Raw genomic sequence first — 25,291 nt, forward strand, 5'->3', positions numbered from 1 at the left:
AATTCAAAGCCTAGATTCCTCATTTACAAACGAAGAGGAATGCAGTCAAACAGGAATGATTCACAAAACTATTCCAACACAATTCATTGTCTTACATGAACACAATTTCAATTTATAATCTTCACTGACATACAAATGATATGCAGATGGATACTGCAACTGTAAGCACTATGACATCGCGTAAAACCTTCACACAAGCGTTTAAGAACAGTATAAATTTCTCTTTCTAACCAACTATACCGAGGTTCAATCAGATAACCGAAATTTCTAAACAACGATTTCGACGATTTCAAGCGTCGTCAAATTACTTTGTGGGTGGGGAATTCGTAAAAGGAAAAATGCTAGCAAATCTACGGACTGAACCAAACCTTTCTATCTTTTTGAAAACAAAAACAAAATACCGAGCAGAGCTTTCACAGGACCGTCACTTTCAACAACACAAAAAAGTTCTGCAACTTAAAACGGCCTTTTGACTATCTCACGGCGTACTAGTTTCAGTCAGTACTCAGCAGACATCGTCTAGCCTTGTGAAGGAAAGCAGGGCGTCTGAAACACTCCTATTCAAACCATGCCCTCTGGAGGACCGGAAGGAAGCGCTTCATATCCGTCATGGTGCTTAGTTGTCCTTTCAACAGGTATTAATTTGAGCACAACTGCAACAAGCATGCTAACTGCTCCAAGTAAAATGCTGAGTAACCATAGTTGCCAGTTTAGTGGCACAGTGCTAGCAAAAGCTCCCAAGAACTCTACTATGATAACCTGGAACGCCGCTGTGCAAACCATGACGATTAGAAATACCCAACTGTCGAACATTCCACGGAATATGTTTATCTTCTCTATGTCACGACTGTTTATCTGATTGAACACCTGTTAGAACAAAAGAAAGCCAAGATCATACATACGTGGGACTTGAGTATTACTACTACAAGCTTTTCAGCAGCATTCTGTCGATCTCGGAAAACAAACACAAGGGGAAATAACAACCACAGGCCCAAAACCATCTGCTTAATTAGGAATAATAACATCAAAACTACAAGTTATATGCTGGTCAGTACTAAAGTTAACCATGTGGAAGATGCACGGCAGCACGGATAAAACTAGGGTACTGGTTAAACCAGTAATATTTACCTGGCAAAACACAAATGCGTTGAATATCAGAGTGTTGAGAACCTCAGTTGCATCTGAACCAGTAAGTCCTAGTAGCTTCTCCCCAGAGAAATTGAGAACTCCAAGGACAGCCAGTTGATAGATACTCTGACCAATGATATTTCTCCACATAGCCTTGGTGATGAAGCTGGTACCCCTCCCAACTGGGGGCCTTTTCATAAGTCCATCATTTGGAGGCTCTGTTGCCAGTGCCAAAGCACCAAGAGTGTCCATAATCATGTTCACCCAAAGCAGTTGCACCGCTGTAAGGGGAGCAGATCCTGAAAGAGATGCGGAATTTGCCATTATTCGTGTCAGTTCAGCTCCAAACAAATATAACGGCATTTCATATAAGAAAAATCTGCTGGACAACATACCTGAGACACATGCAGAAACAAAATTGATCATTAGAGCGACAACGTTAACTGTTAACTGGAACTGCACAAACTTTTGAATGTTTATGTACACTGAACGTCCCCATCTGGCCACATTTACTATAGTTTTAAAATTGTCATCCAATATGATGACATCAGCATTTTCTTTGGCAACCTATACACATATCCATGAATAATTTAGAATTGAAAACATTCATGTTAATGGATGAGGAAATGGAAAGAGGAAACAAGAATTACTTAGAAGCAAAACATCACAGGATTGAAGGAAAAGGATAATGTGGCAGAATACAAACCTCTGTTCCTGCTATGCCCATAGCAAGTCCAATGTCTGACTCATGCAAAGCGGGAGCGTCGTTAGTCCCATCACCGGTCACTGCAACAACCTCACCAAATTCATCTCTCAAAGTTTTTACCAATGTGTGCTTATCCAACGGTAAAGACCGGGCCATTACCTGTATCCACACGGAACATTTAGAAAATTTGAAGCATCTTTTGATATATATTGAGGGTGAAAATTTTCAAGCAATTGTTTACTAACCTGAATCTTCGGTATCACAGCTTTCATCCGCTCCAGAGACATGCTACGAAACTCAGGTCCTTCAATTGCTATACCACCCCCCGTGAGTATGCCACATTCTTTAGCAATGGCTTTAGCTGTATTTATATTGTCACCAGTGACCATACGTACAGTGATTCCAGCAGCTAAACAAGTCTGAACTGCCTCCCTGACTCCCGGGCGCACAGGATCCTTAATACCGACAACTGCTACCAATGTATAGCCATCATCTGGGATGCCATTTACGATGGAAGAGTCATCTATATCCTTAAACGCTAAGCATAGAGTTCTCAATGCTTCACAGGCAAAAGAATTTATGACATCCGTGATATTCTTTACCATTTCTTTGGAGAGATGAACAGATTCCCCAGTAGAGTCGATGTACTTGTTACATATTCCCAGTACTATTTCTGATGCACCTTTGCAAAAAGCTCGTGTTCCACCATGAGGATAAGCTACAAGCACATACATTTTCTTCCTGACAGAATTGAAAGGTTCGACCTTAAGAATCTTAACCTCTCCACGCAGGGCATCAAAATCGCCACCTAAAAGTAAACCAAACTCTAATAGTGCTGACTCTGTTGGTGTTCCCAAAATGGAGGTCTTTCCATCATCCTTAATAACCTCAGAACTTGTATTTTGGAATATAACCTGCAAAAGGATGCTTGATGCTCCAGATATTTCTGATATCAACCTTTCTTTACTGTCATTTTCTTTTACATCTACAGATTTTTCACATATCCATACTTTGGTAACTACCATATGATTTGTAGTTAATGTTCCAGTTTTATCTGTGCAAATACAACTAGCAGAACCCATTGTCTCACATGCTGAGAGATGCCTTACAAGTGCCCTATCATTCATCAATTTTTTCATTGCAAAAGCAAGGCTCAGCGTCACTGCTAATGGTAATCCTTCGGGAACTGCAACAACAATTATAGTTACCGCAATAGCAAAGTAGTTCAAAAGGGTTACGGCGTCAGTTGAAGACCAGTCAGTGATCTCGTTGTTAAGTCCTTTTGTCACCAAAAATCTTACTGTCAATACCAAAAATGTCAACACTGCAAAAGTCAAACCAATTTTACCAATAACTGTAGCAACACCATTAAGCTTCACCTGCAGTGGGGTCTCATCTTCTCCTCCTTCACTCAGAGTTTCCATCAACTTTCCCCATTCAGTCCTCATACCAACTGTAGTCGCTAGCATTTTACCTGACCCATCCTGCACTTTAGTTCCGGAAAGAAGAAAAGGCTTCTCTTCAGATACATTCACCGGCTCACTCTCACCTGACAAGCTTGACTCATCAATCAGCAAACTGTACCCAGATATGAAAAGTCCATCAGCTGGAACTTGGTCCCCAATCGACAAATGCACAATATCTCCAACAACCAAGTCGTAAATGGAAACTTTTTGTCTTTTTCCATCCCTAGTGACCTGAACAAAAATCTTTTTCTTCTCCCTGTCCAAATCCTGGAATTGCAAAGACTGCTTGTAGTCACTAATGGCGGTAACCATAACCACTAGAATTATACTAATTAAAATTCCCAGACCATCGTACGTGCCTTTGGGCCAGCCTTCAGTGGCAATTCCAACTCCAATTGAAACCACAGCACAGACCATAAGGATTATTAATGTCAAGTCCTGTAGTGCTTCCCATACAAACACCCAAAAAGTTCGGGGAGGTTTCTCCTTGTAACGGTTTAAGCCATAAACATTTTGTCTGATTGGTATATTACTATCCTTGACACCTTCATCTACCGAGACATTGACTTTCCTTAAAATCCCATGAATTCCACCATGGCTTTCCAAGGCCTTAATATCATGGGCACGTGTAATAGATGCAAGTTCATCTGGGTGAATGCTGAAACCTGCCATTCTGGCATCTTCTGACAGCTTGAGTTCATCCTGACCTAGCTTTTCAATAGATCCACGATCACCAGCTTCGCAACATCACCAAACAAAGCGAGAAAAAGGATTCAATATATGAGGTCAGCAAACACACAATGAAATTTCAGTTGAGCTATAAATTTAAAGACGATACCATCAATGAAATGCAGTGCTGCTTTTTGAACATAAAGAGCAACTCGAATCTTTTCCTGGTAAATCAAATAAGAATAACAAAGTCAAAAAAAGTAATGATAACCATGTCATACAGACCTATAGTTGCAGGAACTATCAAAGGGTGAAAAAGCTTCAACTGACAATAATAGTAACCGGCGGCTGGATTATAGCTACATGTGTGTCTGCAGTTCTACACACATTATATGCAGTTATTTTTCTCATGTAGTCCTTAAATAAAATAAGTCACATTATCAGTTGTTAAATCACATATGGCTACTATCAATGCAACTCAGCTGTCTATACATGAGAAACACGGCCTCCTTCAAGGAACTTATGAGAATTTTTTTGTATACAGGGTAATAAAATTTGTTCTCAGGTCTGCGAATACAATCATTGACACAAGTTTTAACAAAAAATTGATATCACCTAATGGAGATCAACTGTTGAGAACTAGAACTTAAAACTAAGCTAATATAATTTTACACAAAACCTAGCAATACATTAGTAAATAAGAGTAAATTGGTTTTCCGTTGCTACTAACAAATCCTAAGAAATGACTTCTCATTCTATAAGGATTCCTACAATATGTATTAGAAATGAAAAAAAATCAATTTTTTTTTTCTACATTACTAGTTAAATGGATGTCATGTCAAAATAATCCATGTTGGCGGGTCACGTCATATAAAGGTTTCGTGTCAAGTAATATTCAACCCTAATATGTTAATTTCATGTTGGTTTCAAGTATTGTTAATCTATTTTCAAAATATGGTCCATCATCCATTTACGAGATAAAAACATAAACAAAACTTATCCTAATATTTCGGGTGTCCAGGTGGAGAGATTTTTCAGTGTGACCGGCATATAAGGTGACCACGTGTCATTATGCAAATGATGGGATTTGTGTGTCAAAAAGTTAATAACTTAAAAAATAAAAATTTTCATCACTTAGATAAAAACATATGATCTACCCCTCGGATTCCCGTCATATTTAAAAATTTCTCGTCCAGGTGGGGTGAATGAGGTAGGAAAACGAGTCCATGATAACCCCATTTGTTGGCCTGACCCTTTCCAAGGGATTTAAAAAAGGGAGTCAATCTTATTTAATAGCCACCACCCACTACTTTCGTGGTAAAGCCAACATTTTTAATTGCCCCTACCCTAAGTCAATGTTTTCAATTTAGTCCATGTGATCCCACAAAAATTTCCCAGAAATTTCCTGCGTTACCGTCATTGGACGTTGGAGTCAGAAAGTCGCATTATTATATTCGTACCCGCTAAGTGCTAGCTGAATTTAGGACCAACGTAGCCATCTATATTCTATAGTATAACAATTTTGTTTTAAACCAAAAAGGAACAGAAAAACCCTTTTAGTTTTTTAACGTTTCTGACCACAAGTTTGCAAATTCCCTGTTAAACAAGCAACTAAATTGTTATAAACCAAAAAGGAACAGAAAAACCCTTTTAGTTTTTTAACGTTTCTGACCAGCAAGTTTGCAAATTCCCTGTTAAACAAGCAACTAGAAATTAGCCTGTATTTCCTATCAAAAAACCTGAAAGTTTGTCGATCTTGAAGCGCTAATAATAAATCCAAGGCGGTCGCTAAATTAAAGAACATAGTCAAAGAGAAAAGTCAATAAAACAAAGACCGACCAAATAGACCAAATGAAAAGCAGTTGTCAACAGCAAATGGGACCAAAGTGGCCGGCCTAGCAAAACACGGCATCCGCAGCAAACTTCGCCTCTCTCAACGTTCTTCAAGGACTTTGACTTTGGACAATACAAAATGTTTCTTCAAAGATTGTAGTTTTTTTCTAAGAGAATTGTTATTAACATTTTAAACATCTCATTTTACACTTTTAAAGTGTAATTTTTTTTACTAATTATAAAAAAAATTAAAGTGAAAAATAAGATTTTTAAAATATAAATAACAATTCTCTTTCCTAAAGTTTGAAACTCTGAATGCAGGCTGATATCTTTTTAAATTAGAAATCACCGCCTACACACTCAGACAAGAGCGTGGGGCCACGAACCCGCAGCGCATTGTTCGCCGATACTCTCAATTGTTACAAAATTGATCAATCATGTGATTGATGAAGAAATCACTAGCTCCCAAAAATACAAAATTGATCAAGCATGTGGTAATTTTTTTTGTATATCCAAAATTTAGGAGAATACTTTTGTTTCAAGAACATAGGCGAAAATTTTTTAAGTGTACCGAAAATACAAACCGGACGACGAAGATTTGGGGGCAAAAAAAAAAAAAAAGAAATTTAAACTCGCCTTTTTTTTTGCCCTAAATTCAGATACTAGTTTAAATCTGCCACTCAGTACGGGTATTCTTCTTCACATAAAACGAAAGATATTAGATTCGAATTTCGTGGATGGTGAATTCGATATCAAATTAAGCTGTCCATTGTGTGGCTTAACCGAACTTCTCGTTTTCTTATTATAAAAATATCGATATACTCAGATAAAAAAAAAAAAAAAACTATTTTAAATCTCACCCACCATTCAGTACAACGATGACGATTGAATTAAGAAAGCAAGACTAGCGATTAGTGAAGTTTTATCAGTCTTAATTAGCAGTACTGATCCTCCAATTGGCTTCAAAGGGAAGAAAAGCAAACAGGAATCAAGAATAAATCAGGCAAAACCATAATGCTGAAAATCGTTTCAGTTTCTTTCATTTTCCTAGCATGTTTTCTCGGCAGCCAAACAATCAAGAAAGCAAACGCCTCAAAACACCAGGTTACCAGTTCTAGATATTAAAACGGTGCAGTTTTGATTTAAGAGAGAGAGAGAGAGAGAGAGAGAGAGAGACCTGGATTTGAAGCTTCTTCTTTTCGGCCTCGGAGCGCTTGGCGAGATCGGCGACGAATCGAAACCTTCTGCGAGGGTTTTTGACGAGCGCGACGGCGTTTCTCCATCTCCTTATAGCCTCCTCCGATGGATTCTTGTTCTCCACCTCGAAGTCCTTCAAGAACTTCTCCATTTCCACACGTTAAGCTCTCTTCTTTTTCTCACACCAGCAACACATCCACAGAGAGAAAGAGAGCGAAGAGCAAAAGCGTGGATAGGACGGACGACGAAGATTCCGTACATGTACGCGCAAAAGATATGTGCTGCTGCCTCCAATTAGTAGAGGACACTTGTAATGTATTGCTGTTGTGGGCATACCATTCAATGGGAAAATATTTTACTTTTCACATTTTTGGCCTGAAAAGATGTTAAACTTCTTCACAATCACATGGTTGATTTTCTAGGCGGACGCCGGACGATACTATATTGCATAGGGAGTCTTTATTGGCAACCAATTTTGAAGTAAATTCAACCAACACGCGTTTCTCTTCAAAACTTCAAATAAAAACCAACAAATTTTTCTCATACTAAATTCCAAATATACCCCTGCAAATAAAATAATAACAAAATTAAGTAAATAAAAATCACATTCTTTGGCTAGAATGATCCACGAGTTCGGTATAACATTTTAGTTTGATCGTAATTTTTAAAATTGATAGAACTAGTCCATCAGTTTGTCAATTATCAATCATTTTGATATAGAACTGGTCTCTTGGTTTGTCTACCATTAATTATTTTGATCATTTTGTAAAAAATCTCCGTTAAATACCCTCAACTTTACCATATCAATTTCACCTATGTTTACTAAATTGAAGGTATTTTTGTCATTTTGGTTCTTATTTTACATATATTTTTCACGGAATGATAAAAATAATTGATTGTGAACAAACTTACACACCACTTCTATCGATTTCAAATATTGGGTACCAAAGTGAGGAGTAAATCTTGCATAACAAAGTGAGAAGTTATACCAATTTCAATGACTAAAAAGAGTAATCATCGTCTTCAACGAGCTGAAGCTCATCTGATCCAGGAGGATCTTATGAATAAGATAATATAACTATAATTAATTATGTTAAATAATTCTTAATTTTGCATGGTTTTACTACGTCAAGTTTTACGGCTTAAACATCATTGTTATTTTTAGTTAGCTATTATTAGAAAGTCAAAGTTGTATATAAACATTCGTTTACAAATGAAATGAACAAGCAGAATTAAAACAAATTCTCTTCCTCTTTCCTTTTGTTTCTCCAAAAGTTCAAGTTTCCCCTCTCATACTAAAGAAGTCTATCTCCCAAAGAGAAGTTACGACTCTTACTCCTAAAATTAGGAATTAGGGTAAAGTACAAAAAACTACCTTAACTATTGGTGTCACGACACTTTCATACCTCATCTTTTAAAATTGACAATGTCATACATCATCTTTAGAATTTGTGTATATGTTATACCTTCCATTAGCTTGGCCGTTTATTTTTCAGTTAAATGCTGACGTGGCTTGATCCGGAACCCATTTTTTATTAAAAAATTATTAAAAACAAAAAAAAATTTCATTTAATATTATTTAAATATTACAATAATAAAAAAAGTACATAAAAATATAAAAAAGAAGAAGGAGAAAGAAGAAGGAGAAAGAAAAAATAAAAAAAATAAAACCCAAACCAAACCCAGTTCGTCCCCCCTCCCCCCAACCACAAACCCAACCTCCTGCAACCCAGAAAGAAAGAGGAGGAAGAAGAAAAAAAAAATAAAATAAAATAAAAAACCAACCCCAACCCAACCCGAAGGAAGAAGAAGAAGAAGAAGAAAAAAAAAAAAAAAGAAGAGGAAGAAGAAGACGAAGGAAAAAAACAAAAAAAAAATGGGAAACTCAGTTTGTCCTCCCCCCACCACATACCCACCCACCCACCCTGCAAAAGAAAAACCAAGAAGAAGAAGAAGAAGAGAGAAGGACCAAAAAAAACCAGTTCATTCATCCCCCCCCCCCCCAAGGAAGAGGAAGAAGAAGAAAGAAGAAGAGGAAGAAGGAAAAAAAAAAAAAAAAAAGGGAAAACTCAGTTCCCGCCCCCCCCCCCCCCCCAACACACCTACCCTGCAGAAGAAAAACAAGAAGAAGAAGAGAGAAGGAAAAAAAAACCCAATTCGTCTATCCCCCCACACCCACTCTCTTCCCTCCACACCCATTCCCCCCCATTTTCTCCGCGCCCAGGTTCTCAACCTTCAAAATCGGCCTAGCGAAGGTTTCTCGATTCCACCTCAACGGATCTGGGTTTTTTTTTTTTTTTTTGGATTGCAGGTAATGGGTGCAGAGGGTGGATGTGGAGAGTGGGTGCAGGGAGAAGAGGGGGTGGGGAGCAGGGAAAACAAATTGTTTTTTTTTTTTCTCTTCTTTTTTTCTGGGTTGCAGTTGCAGGAAGGGAGAAGAAGATCAAGATCGGGAGAAGAGAGAGAGAAGGGGGGAAGGGGACGAACTGATGTTGTGATGTTGGTTTTTTTTTTTTTTTTTTTTTTTTTTTAAATAACTTTTATTTATTATTTTAATATTTAAAAAATACTAAATGATTTTTTTTAGTTTTCAATAAAAAATGGGTCATGGATCAAGACACATCAGCATTTAACTGAGAAATAAACGGCCAAGCTAACGGAAGGTATAACATTGACACAAATTCGTAAGATGAGGTATGACATTGTCAATTTTAAAAGATGTACTCTACGAAGGCGTCACTGTAACGGTAAAAGGACTTACTCTACAAGGGCGTCACTGTTTCAGGAAACATCGTAGTCGTCGATCACGATATTTAGCAATGCAATTTGAGTTAGGTTTCCTCAACTTCAATCTGCCAGTTGCAAATTGCAAAGGGAAAGAAAGAGGCGAATGAGATAGGACAAGGAAGCTTGTTCTTATCGAACATGGAGTCGTCGTAAGGTTAAAAGGGTTGAGGCAGAAGGGTTCAGATTTCATGGTTGGGTGAGTTAAGATTGGTTGGGTGAACTTAAAGTTAAAGGGGTAATATGGGAAGTTTAGTCATAATTTTTTTTAATTAAATAGGTGAACTCATTTTAAATTGGGTGTTAACAGCATCTCTAAAGAAGATGTTAAATTTAAAGCATCAAAATGATATTTGATCACTTATGTGGCAATTTGACATTTTGTACAATTTTTTTTGCTTCACTAATATTTTAAATAATAATGTCATTCTATAATTTTTTTTTTTCCATCGCTTTGTAGAGTCCAATTATTAAGACAACCAATCTAATACTTAAAACACCCAAAATTTATTATATATTGCATCACCTTTATTGAAGAGTTATAAAAATAAATTTGACAGCTACTGTCAAATTTGATAGTAGAAGGCTTTGCCTTCAATTGACTCAAGACAAGTAAGAAATTGAAGCTCGATTGGAGAGAAATTGCTGCCATATTTACTGTTATATGTCTATCTGACAGTTTTGACATCACTTTTAGAGACGAACAATAAAAAGAAATTATTAAAAAATAGACAAATTAAAAAGGTACACTCTTCTTTGTAGTTTAATATTTTTATGGTGTAATTTGTACAACGTTTGTCTTACGTAGGGAAGTATCCAACACTTTAAAAAAATAACTTTGGAAAGAGGGGCGGAAATGCCGTTAACCTAAAGTATGAAATGATACATCATTAAAAAATGATAGGGAAAGGCACCTCAATGTCCCTATCCAAAGTTTGGACAAACACTAATGAGTTAAAAAACTTTCTTGTAACACATCATCAAACGTTGGGAATTGGATGAGAGCATCCTCTTCCATCCCCGTACACTTTCAATGCCGGGTTTGGCCCTCTTTCCACTATCTTTTGAGCTGCTCCTCCTCCACCTGGCCCTTTTCTTTTATACAATAATATATTTATATTAAATTTGAAAAATAAGAGTTCGTTTAAAAGTGTTTTTAAAATGATTAAAAGTGTTTTTTATGAAAATATTTTGGAAATCAGTTCTTAATAAAAATGCAAGTAAATCCTGAAAAAGCACTTAAAATATTTTCTCGAAGAATCACATAACTGGTGTTTCTTGCATAAATGACTAAAAACGATTTCAGTTATTTTAAAGGCATTTCCAAATAAGTCCTAAATTGGTAACGAACTCATCATCTACGAAATTCGAACCTAAAACTCTCACTTACAAATAAAGAAGAATAACATTACACTAAGTGACAACATTCCTAAACTAGAAGAAAGTTTGTATCCTAAATTTGTAGACAAAATTTTGTAAACTTTTTTTTATTATTGGACTAGATTTTGTGAACTAAATGACATGAAAGTTGATGATTAGATTATTACTTAAGTGTTAATTAAATTAACGTGCTTATTTCTTATTTGTGACAAATCATTTAGTTTTCAAATTTAGTTTAAAAATGTAGTCTCCCTAGCATTACCCAATGTTTATTAGACCATCTTGAGGGGATGACATTTGGAAGGCAATTTTTGTTCCACTTTAGCGGTGTTTTGTCTATTCCATCAAATTTGTTGACGCACGTCCATATGGCAAAAATGAGATGGGTATACCTGTCAAATTCCATCTTAATTTATTAATTAAAAAAATGAATGAGTGATGTTATCTTGCCACCCACATTTGAATGAATTTTCTAATTTCAAATGACTGATATGGACATTAATTATCGTCTTTTGTGTTATTTCCTTTATAACAAACGGTTGGGCGTGATAACTCCCACGTTCTGTTTAAAAACGATTTGTCTACCTTAAACCGCAACTCATCTTTCCATCTCTTTTCCTTCAGAGAAAGCAACAACAACAAAAAAAATAATAATAATGGACTTAGAAGATAACTATTTCATTAAAGAGGTAAAAGTTGACGCTTCTATCGAAGAGGTTGAAGATTATATTTCTATTGAAGAGGTAGAAGAATAATTTTGGGTGTTGGTCATTTGAATTTGCCGCATTGTGCATTTGAATTTGTCGTTGTAGAAGTTTTTCTTTTAAATTTGAATACCTTTGTGGTTTTCCATTAGGATTTGCATACCTTGGTGGCATTGAATTTATATTTGATTTTGCCTACTATATTACGATTAGTATTAGCACAGCTTTTGCCATCAAACTTTTTAATTTGAATTCGCATACTTATGTTCTTATTCGCACAAATTTATAATTTCATAAATTTATATATATATATATATATATATATATATATATATATTAAAGGTTATTTGGGAATAAAAGTTGGTGGGGAAATAACTTTTTAGTTTTTTTACTCTTTAAGGTGGTGGAAAAATAAAACAATGAAGTGGGTCTAGAAGCTCTCAAATGAAAAAATGAACTGACTTTGTTGATATGCAAATATGTAGGATGTTTTTACAGTCGACAGAATCATAATGTATCAGGGACTCGAATTATGAAATAAAATATTTTTTTAAGACCATCTCCAAATCTAATTTCAAATAGACTTGGTAATTTCTTACATGATCCATTAACACGACACGAAAATAATGGGTTTTGGATCGACACGATAATTAATCGGATCGTTATCGGGTCACATGATAAGAACCAGTTAATAACGGGTCCTTAACAGATTTACATGAGAATGACACGCAGGTAACTATTTTTGACACATTAAGAAAAAAGTTATTTTGATGATTTTAATTTTTTAAACTACTAAAAAAACTTACTATAAACTACAATAGCCATATTGTGTGTATACATATTGTATATTAAATGTGTATTCTTGTATTATTTATATAAATTTAAAATTTTAAGTTTTATTTATTTATTTAATTTTTATAGTATATTATAGGCAAAGAGTGAGATTAAAAAAATTATAAAACACATTAAAAATAAAAAGATCAAGTAATTTAAAAATACTAAATACATTAAAAATATTATAATAATTAACAAATACGACAAAATATGCAAACGCTTGTGATCACATTCTCTAAGCTTTGAGGATGGGTGCATCATCGTTTGCATTTTTAAAACCATAAAAACTGTGATGATACGTCTCTAATTTTACGATTTTATAAATTTTAAATGAGTGAATTGATGAAAACGGCCTTATAGACGAGGATGTTGACTTTCGTTGACCATCTTTTCATGACGTGTACAAGCTACTATTTCAGTATATTCTTGAAGTACTCAACGATACAAACATGTAGGCGTAAGCAGAATCAAATTTGGAGTTACGATGAATATTTTACAAAACATTGAATGCGGAGGGCAAATTGGTAATTTCATGCGTAGAGATATTTGGTATTATTTTGTGACATGTGGGGCCCACACCCCATTCCTTCACCTCTCCCGTGTCTCCCTATCTCTCGTGACACTCTCTCATTTTTTTGTCAAATCTCACTCCTCCCACTCATCCACTAGATGACTGCCACATCACTCTTTTCTCCCTCTAGGCTCTAACCCTCTCAGCCCTCTCCTCTCTTAGCTCCGTCTTCTCTATTTCTCCGTGCTCTCTGTGCAACGCAGGGCAACGATCCCTATCGCCGTTAAATGTGTACTCTGACGAGTCCTCAGGTCACCACCACTCTGTCTCTCTCTATTCTGTTCTCATTCATTCCCCTTTATCTTCTCTTGACCTCTCTCCTTAACTTTCTTCTCTCTCGGTGAAACACAGAGAAGTTGCAGTGGCCAACACCACCGCCAGCCACTCACGGCAATGGCCATTCTGGCGAGCCAGATCATACCACCTCGTCATTCAGCTCGCCATCTTTTCTTACAAACTCTCTCTTGTTTTTTTGCTTCTCGATCCACAGATGTACTGCCCCACCGCCACCCAATCTCGCTAACTTCGGCGAGATTTCCAGTTCTACGATCAAGGTAAGCCTTAGATCATCTCTGCCCTCTCTCATGTAATGATTCAGAAGTAATGTTGACGTTAGATGTCTGTTTTGGTGGGGTTTCATACATAAATGATTCGGGGAAAGAAACTCATTTTCAAGGAGAACCGTGGCCATTAGGCCATATTGATGCCATTTTTTCCAATCAACGCCAACCTTGCCTCAGCCTTAAATGGTATATCTATGTTCCTCACATTCCTAGCTTTTATTTAGTTCTTGAATTACTGATTTTGGCTGAGAAATAAGCTCGTTTGGAGCTCTGGAAGTTGGACCAAAAACCTGCAAAATTGCAGGAACTCATGAGGAAGCCGAGTATGTACGTACTCGATGGCACGTGGGTGCGTGTGGATGTGTGGAATGGTCGACACGTGCGGCACGTGGAGGAACCCGAGGTCTCTCCTCAGGTTTCTTGACGTGCCAAACCCAAATTCACCTTGCGTTTTCCAAAATTCAATCATTTTAAAATAGTTCCTTTAGTAGCTGTAGTTTGTACGAAAACGCGTTTATATATTAGTACGTTATGTATTTACATAAATGGTTTTGTTTCTAGGCGAAACACATTGCAAGGACTCTCGATGCTACGAGGCGGGTTTGACTCTACAACATGATTTGGCTCCCTTAATTATGTGCAAGGAATTTCCACCCATCAATAAATGGACCATTTGTCACGGAAAAACCTAAAAAGAATTTTTTCTGCAAGTCATCTCGAGGCATCTGAGCTAATTTTATTGAAATTCTTGTGCGTATCGCGATGCTCCTTGCTTTTGCCGAGGGGTTCGTCTTTTCTTTGGTATATACACATTTATTTAAGTTTCCATGTATACATCTAATCATGAATTTTTTATATGATTGCTATAAGTAAATTAATGTCTATAGGAAATGACGTAACAGAGAGAATTAGGAAAGCATTATAAATCTTATGGGATGCCTTAATCATATTTATGGTCATGAATAGTAATATATATATTGACTAGAATTGTTGAATTGTTGTGGCATGCTTATATTTAAGTTATTTGCTCATCATTGTTGCACCGGTGTTAGTACTTGCCCGGTCATGACTAGTCTTTCACGTGTATGTGCACATCGCACCATATGCACACTTTGGTTCCATTGTAGGTGCCAGTCCTATCGTTTAGGTTGCAATAAGCAACTCCGATTCGTATGTGTTGCGCATAGCGTCAATCTTCACATGATTGTAGTACTAGAGTATATATCATTATTACACACAATCATGTTCATGTCAGAATATCTCTACATGAACTTGTGTGTCAGCATCTGTCAATGAGCATTCAATGTGATATGTTTAATTATGCAAAAATATGTGATTACGGATGTCATATACTCATTTACGAAAGTTGTGACGTATGGCATCCTTGAAATATTGCTACATTTGGTAAGCATTTTTATACTATACGTAGTATGTATATTTTGGAAACTATACTTCTTTTACAGCGAGAGGTTATTATGTTTTTGAAAAGGTTTTTATAAAACTTTTATTTTTAGGCCAAGTCACCTTTGATTTTCATCCCTCCAGGTTTAGCAGCTGAACTTTTGTATCAACGAGAATGCTTGGAAAATCTGGTATTGGAGACTACCTCTAATGGTATAATTCTCAATTCACTCTACTGTATATTACTTATGTTCTGACATCACGTGTGAAATGGGTTCATTCCCGCCCAGCGCACTCTTGTTTTTAGGCACTTTTAGATTTAAATTTATTCACATTTTCTACATCACTACACTTTATGGCTTCGTCACCTTCCAGATGTCAGCCAACATCGCTCGATTCAGAGTCCTAGTGGACATTCCGGGTAGGGGTGTGTCACAAACCCTCATGAATATTATTTTTAAGGGAGTTCAAAATAAACAAAGTTTATGATCATGAATGTACAAGTCTGAAACATGTGAAATCTCATATAAACGCTCATGATGTACTAATGTTTTAATTAGGCTCTTATTTTGGAGTATGTAATACTTGAAAGACAAATGTTATTTTATTTTTTTTATTTTTTTATTTTTATGTTGTGAAGTAATATTTTTGTAACGATATAGTATGCATATACTAATTTAGTATTATGTTTTTCATTTTTTTTTTGTCAAATTATGTTTTCATTTTCATTAATTATTGATTTAAAATATATTTTCTTTAACGGGTCTGGTCGAGTCATATACTAACGGGTCAATTTCGGGTCGGGTCATATTACCCGTTTATATTAACGGGTGTTACACGACACGACCCATTAAAATATCAGGTATGTCACGAAAACGACACGAACATGAAAAGCACGACAAGGATGTCAGGTCTAATCGCAAAGCTCTTATGTTTTTTAGACCATCTCCAACTCATGGGGATAAAGCTTAAGAATTTAAGCCAAAAAATTTTAAATTATAACTCAGAAACTGCTTTTCTCCTTCAATGGATATGACTTAAAATTTTAGCCAACAATTATTAAATAATGATTTAATTTATGTAGTTTATCCTAATTTATTTTTATGAACATTTTAATATAAAAATATTAAAAATTTGGTAAATAATTAAAAATCATACAAATACTTAGGTATTATAAAGTTTTAAGTGAAATTATTTTAAACGTTAGATTTAATTTTGGACCATTAAATCTTTTTTAACCTTTAGGTTTGATCTTATTAAGTCATAGCCGTTAGATTATAAATAAAAAAATAAAAATAAAATGTTTGAAATATGACAATTTGATGAGTCCAAAATAATTTAAGTTAGGCTTAATTTCTAAAAGGAATCTAGCCTATAAATATATATATATATTTTCCGCAAAGCTTATTTTAACCTAAAGATTGAAGATGGGTTGGAGGAAATTTTAAGCTTTATCGGCGATGGTTTTAAGGAGGTGCAAACTGCAAAGCTTGGATCTCGCCCAAGGAGTTGTTGGAGACCTTGCAAACTGGTTGCAAATCTCAACCCATCAAATCAAATCTCATATGCTAGCTCTTAATTTGTAGTTTTAATTCATAGGGAAGAGGGAGGATAAGTGGTGACGACGATGGCGGCATCAAGCAATTTATTTCCTAGAATTTCGAGAACGAATCGAAAGCCTTTGTCTTCTACCTCTGTCCCATCATGTTTAGCTTTGAAAAGTCAACAAAGAGCTTTCGGAGCCTATCATCTCCAATCTCCCATTGGAGGAGCTCCAGACCGAATCCGTCTGTCTGCTCTAGAATCCCCTACCCATCAATCCGAATCCGTCCCAAAATTAAGATGACAAAAGTGCCCTGCAGCCCTTCAATCTCAACCGCGTGATCCTAACCCTAGATAGATATTTCCGTCATTTTAGCACCCTAAGGGCAGCCTTATGAAGAATCTAGGAAAGCCCATCAAACACATAATGGGCGGCCCAAAACAAAGTAACCCAACCCCCAAAACACACTAACCCACCCAGCCCCAATTTGATGGTAGTGACGTAAACAAAGTAAAATCAAGTGGCAAAGAATTGACTGTAGATAAGCTACAGTCGATTCACTCCTCAACTTTAGATACTGTCTGTGTGTAGAATGTCGACTACTTGTTTTATATTAATGTCTTCATGTGTTTTGTTTAATGCTTTTATGTAGAAAACTAACAAGGAAATTGAATTATAGAAGTCGTAGCTCATATTCATCCATTGACAGCTTATAAACATATTGGATTACAAAAAGTCCTACTGGGATACAAAGTACTCCCATCTATATCTCAAATAAAAGATGACATAAATCAACATGATTTGGTTTGTTTACAGAGGGCGGATTAGATTGGGACAAGGTCTCTTGTTTAACATTTTATATATGAAGATGAGAAATTGAAAGTTTTTATCTTCTTTTAACGGTTATTTTGGCTCCAATTTTGATGGTTTTTAACGGTTATAAACGAAAAATCACAATTTAACGGTTATTTTGGCTCCAATTTTGATGATTTTTTCCAGCTACACTTCTCGAGCCTATAAGAATGCAATGAATGAATTCGATCTTCAATTTAAAATATTTACATTAGTGGATACCACAAAATCTTATTTTATACTTAATGGAAATATAATATTAACTCTAAGTGTTTGTTTAATCTACCATTTTGACGCGATATGCATTCTACGAAACTTTTTTCAACGATCCAACCGTCAAACTTATTTGTACACACTTCAAGATTGCATACGTAAAAAATCGTAAAAACAAACATTCAGAGATTACGTAACAGAACAAAAGTTTTCGACAGTTATAAACGAAAAATCATAATTTAACGGTTATTTCAGCTCCGATTTTGATGATTTTTTACAGTTACACTCCTCGACCCTATAAGAATGCATTGAACGAATTCGATCTTCAATTTAAAATATTTACACTAGTGGATACCACAAAATCTTATTTTATACTTGATGGGGAAGTATAACATTAACTCTAAGTGTTTGTTTAATCTACCGTTTTGATGCGATACGCATTCTACGAAACGTTTTTTAACGATCCAACCGTCAAACTTGTTTGTACACACTCCGAGATTGCATACGTAAAAAATCACAAAAAACAAACATTCAAAGATTGGGTTATAGAACAAAAGTTTTCGACGGTTATAAACGAAAAATCACAATTTAACGGTTATTTTAGCTCCTATTTTAATGATTTTTTACAGCTACACTCCTCGATCTAATAAGAATGCAATGAAAGAATTTGATCTTCAATTTAAAATATTTACACTAGTGGATAAATGTTATTTTATATTTAATGGAAGTATAACATTAACTCTTAAGTGTTTGTTAAATCTATCAATTTGATAGAATATGTGTGACATCCCGTCCCGGAAATACCGAAATGTACGTATGAAATTACAATTTTACCCCTAGTGTGCTTTCGTCACGTTTTGGTTGTTTGTTGTGTTGTGGCATGTGTTTGGAACCTCACACACTCCCACACACACACGGACACTATCCTTCTCTCTCTCCCTCTGTCTTCTCTCTCTCCCGAGTCCTCTATTCTTCTTCTTCTTCCTAAAAACGTACGGACCAACACACATACCCCTCAAACCGTGACAGATCGAGGAAACTAAGGACACCATTCAACTCGTGAGGTCGAGGCGAGCACAACCATACCATTTTCAGGTAGGAACCTCAACGTTTTCACGTCGAATTCACAAGCCCCGATTTATGTACTGTTCATGCAAAATTTATACGTTGAGTTTTTGGGATTTCTAAGCTTATAGGTAGCTTGGTGGTGTCCCAAGGAGCCTCGGAGTGCTTCGTTGGACGAAATTGGACGTCGGGATCGTCCTACTCGAAGTTGGCCGGCTTTGGTTGTTTGCACAGGTAAGATTTCGTAATTTTTAGCCTTTAAAAGTGGTCCAACGTGATTCTTCTAGTCTAGGGCTTTCTTTTGGTCCAAGAATCATAGAAAATGGTTGAGAAACGAAGGAGATTAGTAAGTTTAAAGTTTTTCCCAGTTTCCGGCGACCGGAGTCCGGCGAGGGTAGGCCGGAGAAGAAAGGGGAATATTCCGTCAAGTTTGACGGAATATTCCTAACGGCAGTGACGGTATCCGGTTACATTTGACGGAATATTCCGTCAGTTTAACGGAATATTCCTGACGGCGTCTGTTGACACCGTCAGTGTGCCTGGCACGTGGCCGCGCGTGGGGGGCGCGTAGGTCCGTGCCTGTGCTGGCGCGTGGGGGCGCGTGCGGGGTCCAAAAATTATTTTAAAAATATGGTTGTGATCCTGAGATTGTGTAGAGCACGTTGGTATATTCATTTGTCCATTTTGAGCAATGTATGAGAAGTTATTACGAGAAACGGGTTATGTGCTTTAAAGTTAACGTTTTTATAGTTGTTTCGCATTTAGGTGACACGTACCCAGAGGACGAGCGTGCACACGCGAGGCAGGGGGGCTACGACCCTTCTACATACCAGTGAGTGGGCTTTTGTTTTCCGTATATACCTATATACATTTATATTCCCAGAAATTGATTTAAAAAGGGTTATTTGCCTTATGCCATGCATGTTATTATTATCGTTTATGCATCATCACATTTATTAGTAGTGGCATGCATATACATATTTATATGTGGGTGCTGTGGAGGCATAGGTAAGTGCCAGGTAAGCGTTAATTAACGATTGCATTAATTAGTGGTTAGAGATGCCTAGAGAGCTCATAACCTGCACCCCCGGTGTTAGTGCTCCCGCCCAGAGTAGGGCACAGTCCTTCACGTGTTGTTCACCTCCCGCACCTTATGCTCAGCTTGGATCCAAGCTAGGTGCATAGGCCTGTCGTACAGACCACAATAGGTGGTTCCGACTCGTAGGTGACCCGCGATTATTCGCACAGCCTTCACGTGATCGTAGCACTAGAGCGTATATATATGTTACACCCAGGCTTGTCGTACAGACCACTTTAGGTGGTTCCGACTCGTGGGCAGGTTTAGATATTGAGATTGAGATTTGAGCTCTAGATGCAGCCGTACAGGTCACGTTAGGTGATTCCGGCTGCCAGATTACATGATATTGATATGGTTATACCTGGGCACTTGCATATTACTTTGAGATTGTGGCATGGCATATCTTGAGCATGATTGGTATACCCTTGAGCATGTTTTGCATGTTTACACATACGTATATATGTTTATTTTCTGGGAAGTATACAGGTTTTACGGCGAGGGGTTAGAAAGTATTTTGTAAATGGTTTTAGAAAGAATTGTTTTTGCCCACTCACGCTTTTGTTTTGCGCCCCTCCAGGTTCTAGTTGCTTAGCCGTTGCGGTGGTTTCCCTTGTGAGCTTTTTGGCGTTCTGACAGACACTCCACATTGTAGGGTCGCCTTCGGGCGTACTACTGTTGTCGTTTTATTTGGACTGCTATAGACCTGCTCTGAATTTGTATCGCACTAACTAGCACTCATTCTAGTACTTGTATGCTAGTTTTTAATTATTCGTACTTTTATATTACTACTTATTAGCTTCCGCACGTGCACATGGCTACGTCACCTTTGTGTGACGGCCAGCACGCTCCGATCTCGGTCGGGGTGTGTCAGTTTGGTATCAGAGCCTAGGTTTGGCAGTCCTGTGTCCTTGTGAGTATTCTAATAATTTTGGTGTCTTCTGTCAGAACTATGCCGCCTCGTCGGGAACCCCGTCGCTCTTCTGAGCCTATGTTCCCCGATATTACTCAGTTGGGGGAAGCTTTTGCTACAGCCCTTCAGGCAGTGATGCGCCCTCCCCAGAGGACTCCTCTGGAGACCATGTACAATCTGAAGTTGGATAAGTTTAAGGGCAGTGAGGGACCCGAGAGCGCAGAGCGCTGGCTAGAACACATAGAGAAGACTTTCCGGGTGCTGCATAATCAGGGGAACTTGCCTATGGAGAGGTGGGTCGAGACGACCGCTTGGTTTCTAGATACGGAGTCGGCAGCTTGGTGGGAGCAGGAGCTTCGTAGGTTGACTCCAGATCAGAGGATCGATTGGAACGTGTTTACGGGGTTGTTTAGGAGAAGATATGTACCCCCTGAGTACATTGACCGCAAGAAGCAGGAGTTTTCCGAACTGAAACAGCGGAAGATGTCAGCGAATGAGTACTACCGTAAGTTTACGGACTTGTCCCGTTATCACCCTGATGTCGCTGGTAATCCGGCGGAGATGCTCCGTCTTTTCCGTCTGGGCACCAGGAAGAAGTGGCGTTCTATGGCGTCTACGGTCCACAGCGAGACTTATCGGGACTTCTATGAGATACTACTGAGGATCGAGGACTCCGAGAATATGTCGAGCGATACTGATGAAGAGAAGGACGGCAACCAGAAGAAAGATGACAAAGGCAAAGGCCAGGCATCGCTCGGGGCCCGTCAGACTCAGAGCTTCAAGAGAGGTGGAGCTAGTTCTAGCTCTTCGAGTGGTGGCTTCAGTGCCACTGGGCAGGGTCGTGGAGGTAGATTTTCTGGTGGCGCTAGAGGCCAGAGGCAGGGCGATGGTGGGCGAGGCAGAGCCCCTATTTGCCGCAGGTGTAACAACCGACATTTCGGTGAGTGTAGACGTGGTAGCAACGGTTGTTTCACATGTGGACAGGTGGGACATAGAGCGGCAAATTGTCCCCAGGGTCAGCAGCAGCAGAAACCACAGCAGACCTTTATGCCACCGCCTGCACCACTCTAGCAGATCCAGGGTCCTAGTAGTTACGGCCAGACGGGTCGAGGTGGTGCTTACCACTATCAGGGTGATGCTGTCCCTTATGCTCCAGGGCAGTATCAGTACCCTCAGGATCCCTATTCCCAGGGTGGCTATCCCCAGTATTCGGGCGGCTATATGCCGTATCCTCCAGCCCCAGCGGGTGGTTCACAGTGGTATCAGGGAGGACAGTATCAGCAGGGGGAGATTGCCACTAGCAGTGCAGGATCTTCGAGACAGGCAGGCCAGCCCAGTCAGGGGCGTGGTGCTCAGGGACGCGGTGTTCAGGCGAGCCGAGGCCGCGGTGGGCGTCAGCAGGGACAAGGGCGTCTTCACAATATTTCTCTGCAGGACGCTCAGAACAACCCAGACTTGATTATGGGTACGTTGAACATTCTTGGTTGTTTTGCTAGAGTCTTAATTGATTGTGGAGCTACACATTCCGTAATTTCTCATACATTTGCTCAAGCGACGCAACCTCGCCCCACACCCCTAGGGTATGATTTAGAGTTTGTTATGCCTAGGGGAGAGAGTTGCGTTGTAGATTGTGTGTACCCGGGGTGTCCAGTGATCGTAGAGGGTGTTGCTTTGTCAGCCGATCTTATCCCGTTAGATATTGTGGACTTTGATGTGATTCTGGGCACGGATTGGTTGCACTTCTATCGTGCCAACATTGACTGTTATGGAAAAGTGGTTACGTTTCACCGACCTGGACTACCTGTGGTTACCTTCGTGGGTGAGCAGAGTGGGGTGAGATATGGCGTTATTTCGGCGCTACGAGCGAAAAAGTTGTTAACTAAGGGTTGTCAGGGGTATCTGGCTCATGTGGTGCTGGATGAGGTTGTTACTAGCAGAATAGAGGATGTGAGAGTGGTCAGACACTTCCCTGATGTATTTCCTGAGGATTTACCTGGGTTACCCCCAGATCGAGACGTAGAGTTCACCATTGAGTTGATTCCAGGTACCAATCCTATTTCTTTAACTCCTTATCGTATGGCTCCTGCGGAGTTAAGGGAATTGAAAGTTCAGCTGCAAGAGTTAGTAGATAAGGGATTTATCCAGCCTAGTACTTCGCCTTGGGGTGCTCCAGTGTTGTTTGTGAGGAAGAAGGATGGAACTTTGAGACTGTGCATCGACTACAGGCAACTCAATCGGGTGACGATTAAAAACCGTTATCCATTGCCTCGTATCGATGATTTGTTCGATCAGCTGAGAGGTGCTTGCGTGTTCTCTAAGATAGACTTGAGGTCTGGTTACTATCAGCTGAAGATCAATAGGGATGATGTCCCTAAGACGGCGTTCAGGACTCGTTACGGTCATTACGAGTTTCTGGTTATGCCATTTGGGTTGACGAATGCACCAGCCGCCTTTATGGATTTGATGAACCGAGTATTCCAGCCTTACTTAGATAGATTCGTCATTGTCTTCATTGACGATATTCTGGTGTATTCTAAGTCGAAAGCGGAGCATGTTCGACATCTTACTTTGGTGTTGAAAAGGTTGAGGGAACACCAGTTATATGCTAAGTTTAGCAAGTGCCAGTTCTGGTTAGACCAAGTTGCGTTCTTGGGACACGTCATTTCTGCTCAGGGTATTTTGGTTGACCCTCAGAAGGTTGCAGCGGTAGAGAGTTGGGAGCAACTGAGAACCGTCACCGAGGTGAGAAGTTTCCTTGGTTTGGCAGGGTATTATCGGAGATTCGTTAAGGATTTTTCGGTGATTGCCTTACCACTGACGAGGTTAACGAGGAAGGATGTCAAATTTGAGTGGGATGATAGGTGCGAGCGGAGTTTCCAACAGTTGAAGCATTGTCTCACTCATGCACCTGTTTTGGCACTCCCAGACGATAGCGGTGATTTCGAGGTTTATAGCGATGCTTCCTTGAATGGTTTGGGATGTGTATTGATGCAGCATGGTAGGGTGATTGCTTATGCTTTGCGGCAGTTGAAACCTCATGAGAGGAATTACCCTACACATGATTTGGAGTTGGCTGCTATCATTTTTGCGTTAAAGTTGTGGAGGCACTATCTTTACGGAGAAAAGTGCAGGATCTTTACGGATCACAAGAGTCTCCAGTATCTCTTTACTCAGAAGGAACTCAATCTTCGTCAGCGGAGGTGGTTGGAGTTGCTCAGCGATTACGATTGCACGATTGATTATCATCCTGGTCGTGCGAACGTAGTGGCTGATGCACTTAGCAGGAAGTCACAGGGCCGTATTAATGCGTTGTACGCTAGTCGTGCTCCTCTTTTGGTGGACTTGCGTACTACGGGGGTAAGGCTAGAAGCCGAAGATCGAGATGTGGCATTACTTGCTAATTTCCAAGTTAGGCCGATACTTGTTGATCGGGTGCTTGAAGCCCAAGTAACTGATCAGGAGACTCAAGAACTTATTCAAGCTCGAGAGCAAGGAAGGAGGCGAGACCTCAGAGTTCGGGATTCGGATGGCATGTTGATGCTAGAAGGTAGAATGTTCGTGCCTAAGAGTGTGGAGTTGAAGAAAGAAATTCTCGATGAAGCACATATCTCGGCTTATGCCATGCACCCAGGAGCTACTAAAATGTATCATACCATTCGACCGTTTTATTATTGGCCGGGTATGAAGAGGGAGATAGCCGAGTATGTGAGCAGGTGTGCTGTTTGTCAGCAAGTTAAAGCAGAAAGGAAGAAGCCGTTTGGGTTGTTGCAGCCGCTTCCCGTTCCAGAGTGGAAATGGGAAAATATCACCATGGATTTTGTGTACAAACTCCCGCGTACACATAATGGCTTTGACGGCATTTGGGTGATCGTCGATCGACTCACTAAGTCGGCTCATTTTATTCCTGTGAGAGAGAAGTATTCTCTGAGCCGTTTAGCGGAGTTGTTCATTTCGAAGGTTGTGAAGTACCACGGTGTCCCAGTGAGTATTGTTTCGGATCGAGATCCACGATTTACGTCGAAGTTTTGGGTAGCTTTCCAGGAAGCTTTGGGCACGAGATTACTTTACAGCACGGCTTATCATCCACAGACAGACGGACAGTCAGAGAGAACTAATCAGACCTTGGAGGATATGCTGCGAGCTTCGGTGTTGCAGTTTGGTGACGCTTGGCACCAAAGATTGGATTTGATGGAATTTGCTTACAACAACAGTTTTCATTCGAGCATTGGCATGGCGCCATTTGAGGCCTTGTATGGCAGAGCTTGTCGCACACCGTTATGTTGGTCAGAGGTTGGAGAAAGAGTTTTAGTGGGTCCAGAGATTGTCGAGGAGACTACTCAGAATGTTCAGGTGATTAAGTCTAACCTGAAAGCAGCTCAGGACAGGCAGAAGAG

The 25,291-nt window shown here is 38.9% G+C and overlaps 1 protein-coding gene across 1 annotated transcript; it reads right to left on the reverse strand.

Annotated features, from left to right (window-relative positions):
* Nucleotides 1–86: 86 nt before the first annotated feature.
* On the reverse strand, nucleotides 87–7,566 carry LOC137744669 (putative calcium-transporting ATPase 11, plasma membrane-type). Its single transcript, XM_068484436.2, has 7 exons — nucleotides 6,980–7,566; nucleotides 4,139–4,193; nucleotides 2,080–4,037; nucleotides 1,835–1,993; nucleotides 1,524–1,695; nucleotides 1,129–1,427; nucleotides 87–867 (listed from the first exon to the last, which is right to left on the reverse strand). The coding sequence occupies exons 1-7, from the start codon at nucleotides 7,148–7,150 to the stop codon at nucleotides 562–564; spliced, it is 3,120 nt and encodes a 1,039-aa protein (XP_068340537.2). The 5' UTR covers nucleotides 7,151–7,566; the 3' UTR covers nucleotides 87–561.
* Between the last annotated feature and the right edge of the window lie 17,725 nt (nucleotides 7,567–25,291).

Source organism: Pyrus communis, chromosome 12 (assembly GCF_041283825.1).
Source record: "Pyrus communis isolate YQ-2024b chromosome 12, ASM4128382v1, whole genome shotgun sequence".
Taxonomy (NCBI): Eukaryota; Viridiplantae; Streptophyta; class Magnoliopsida; order Rosales; family Rosaceae; genus Pyrus; species Pyrus communis.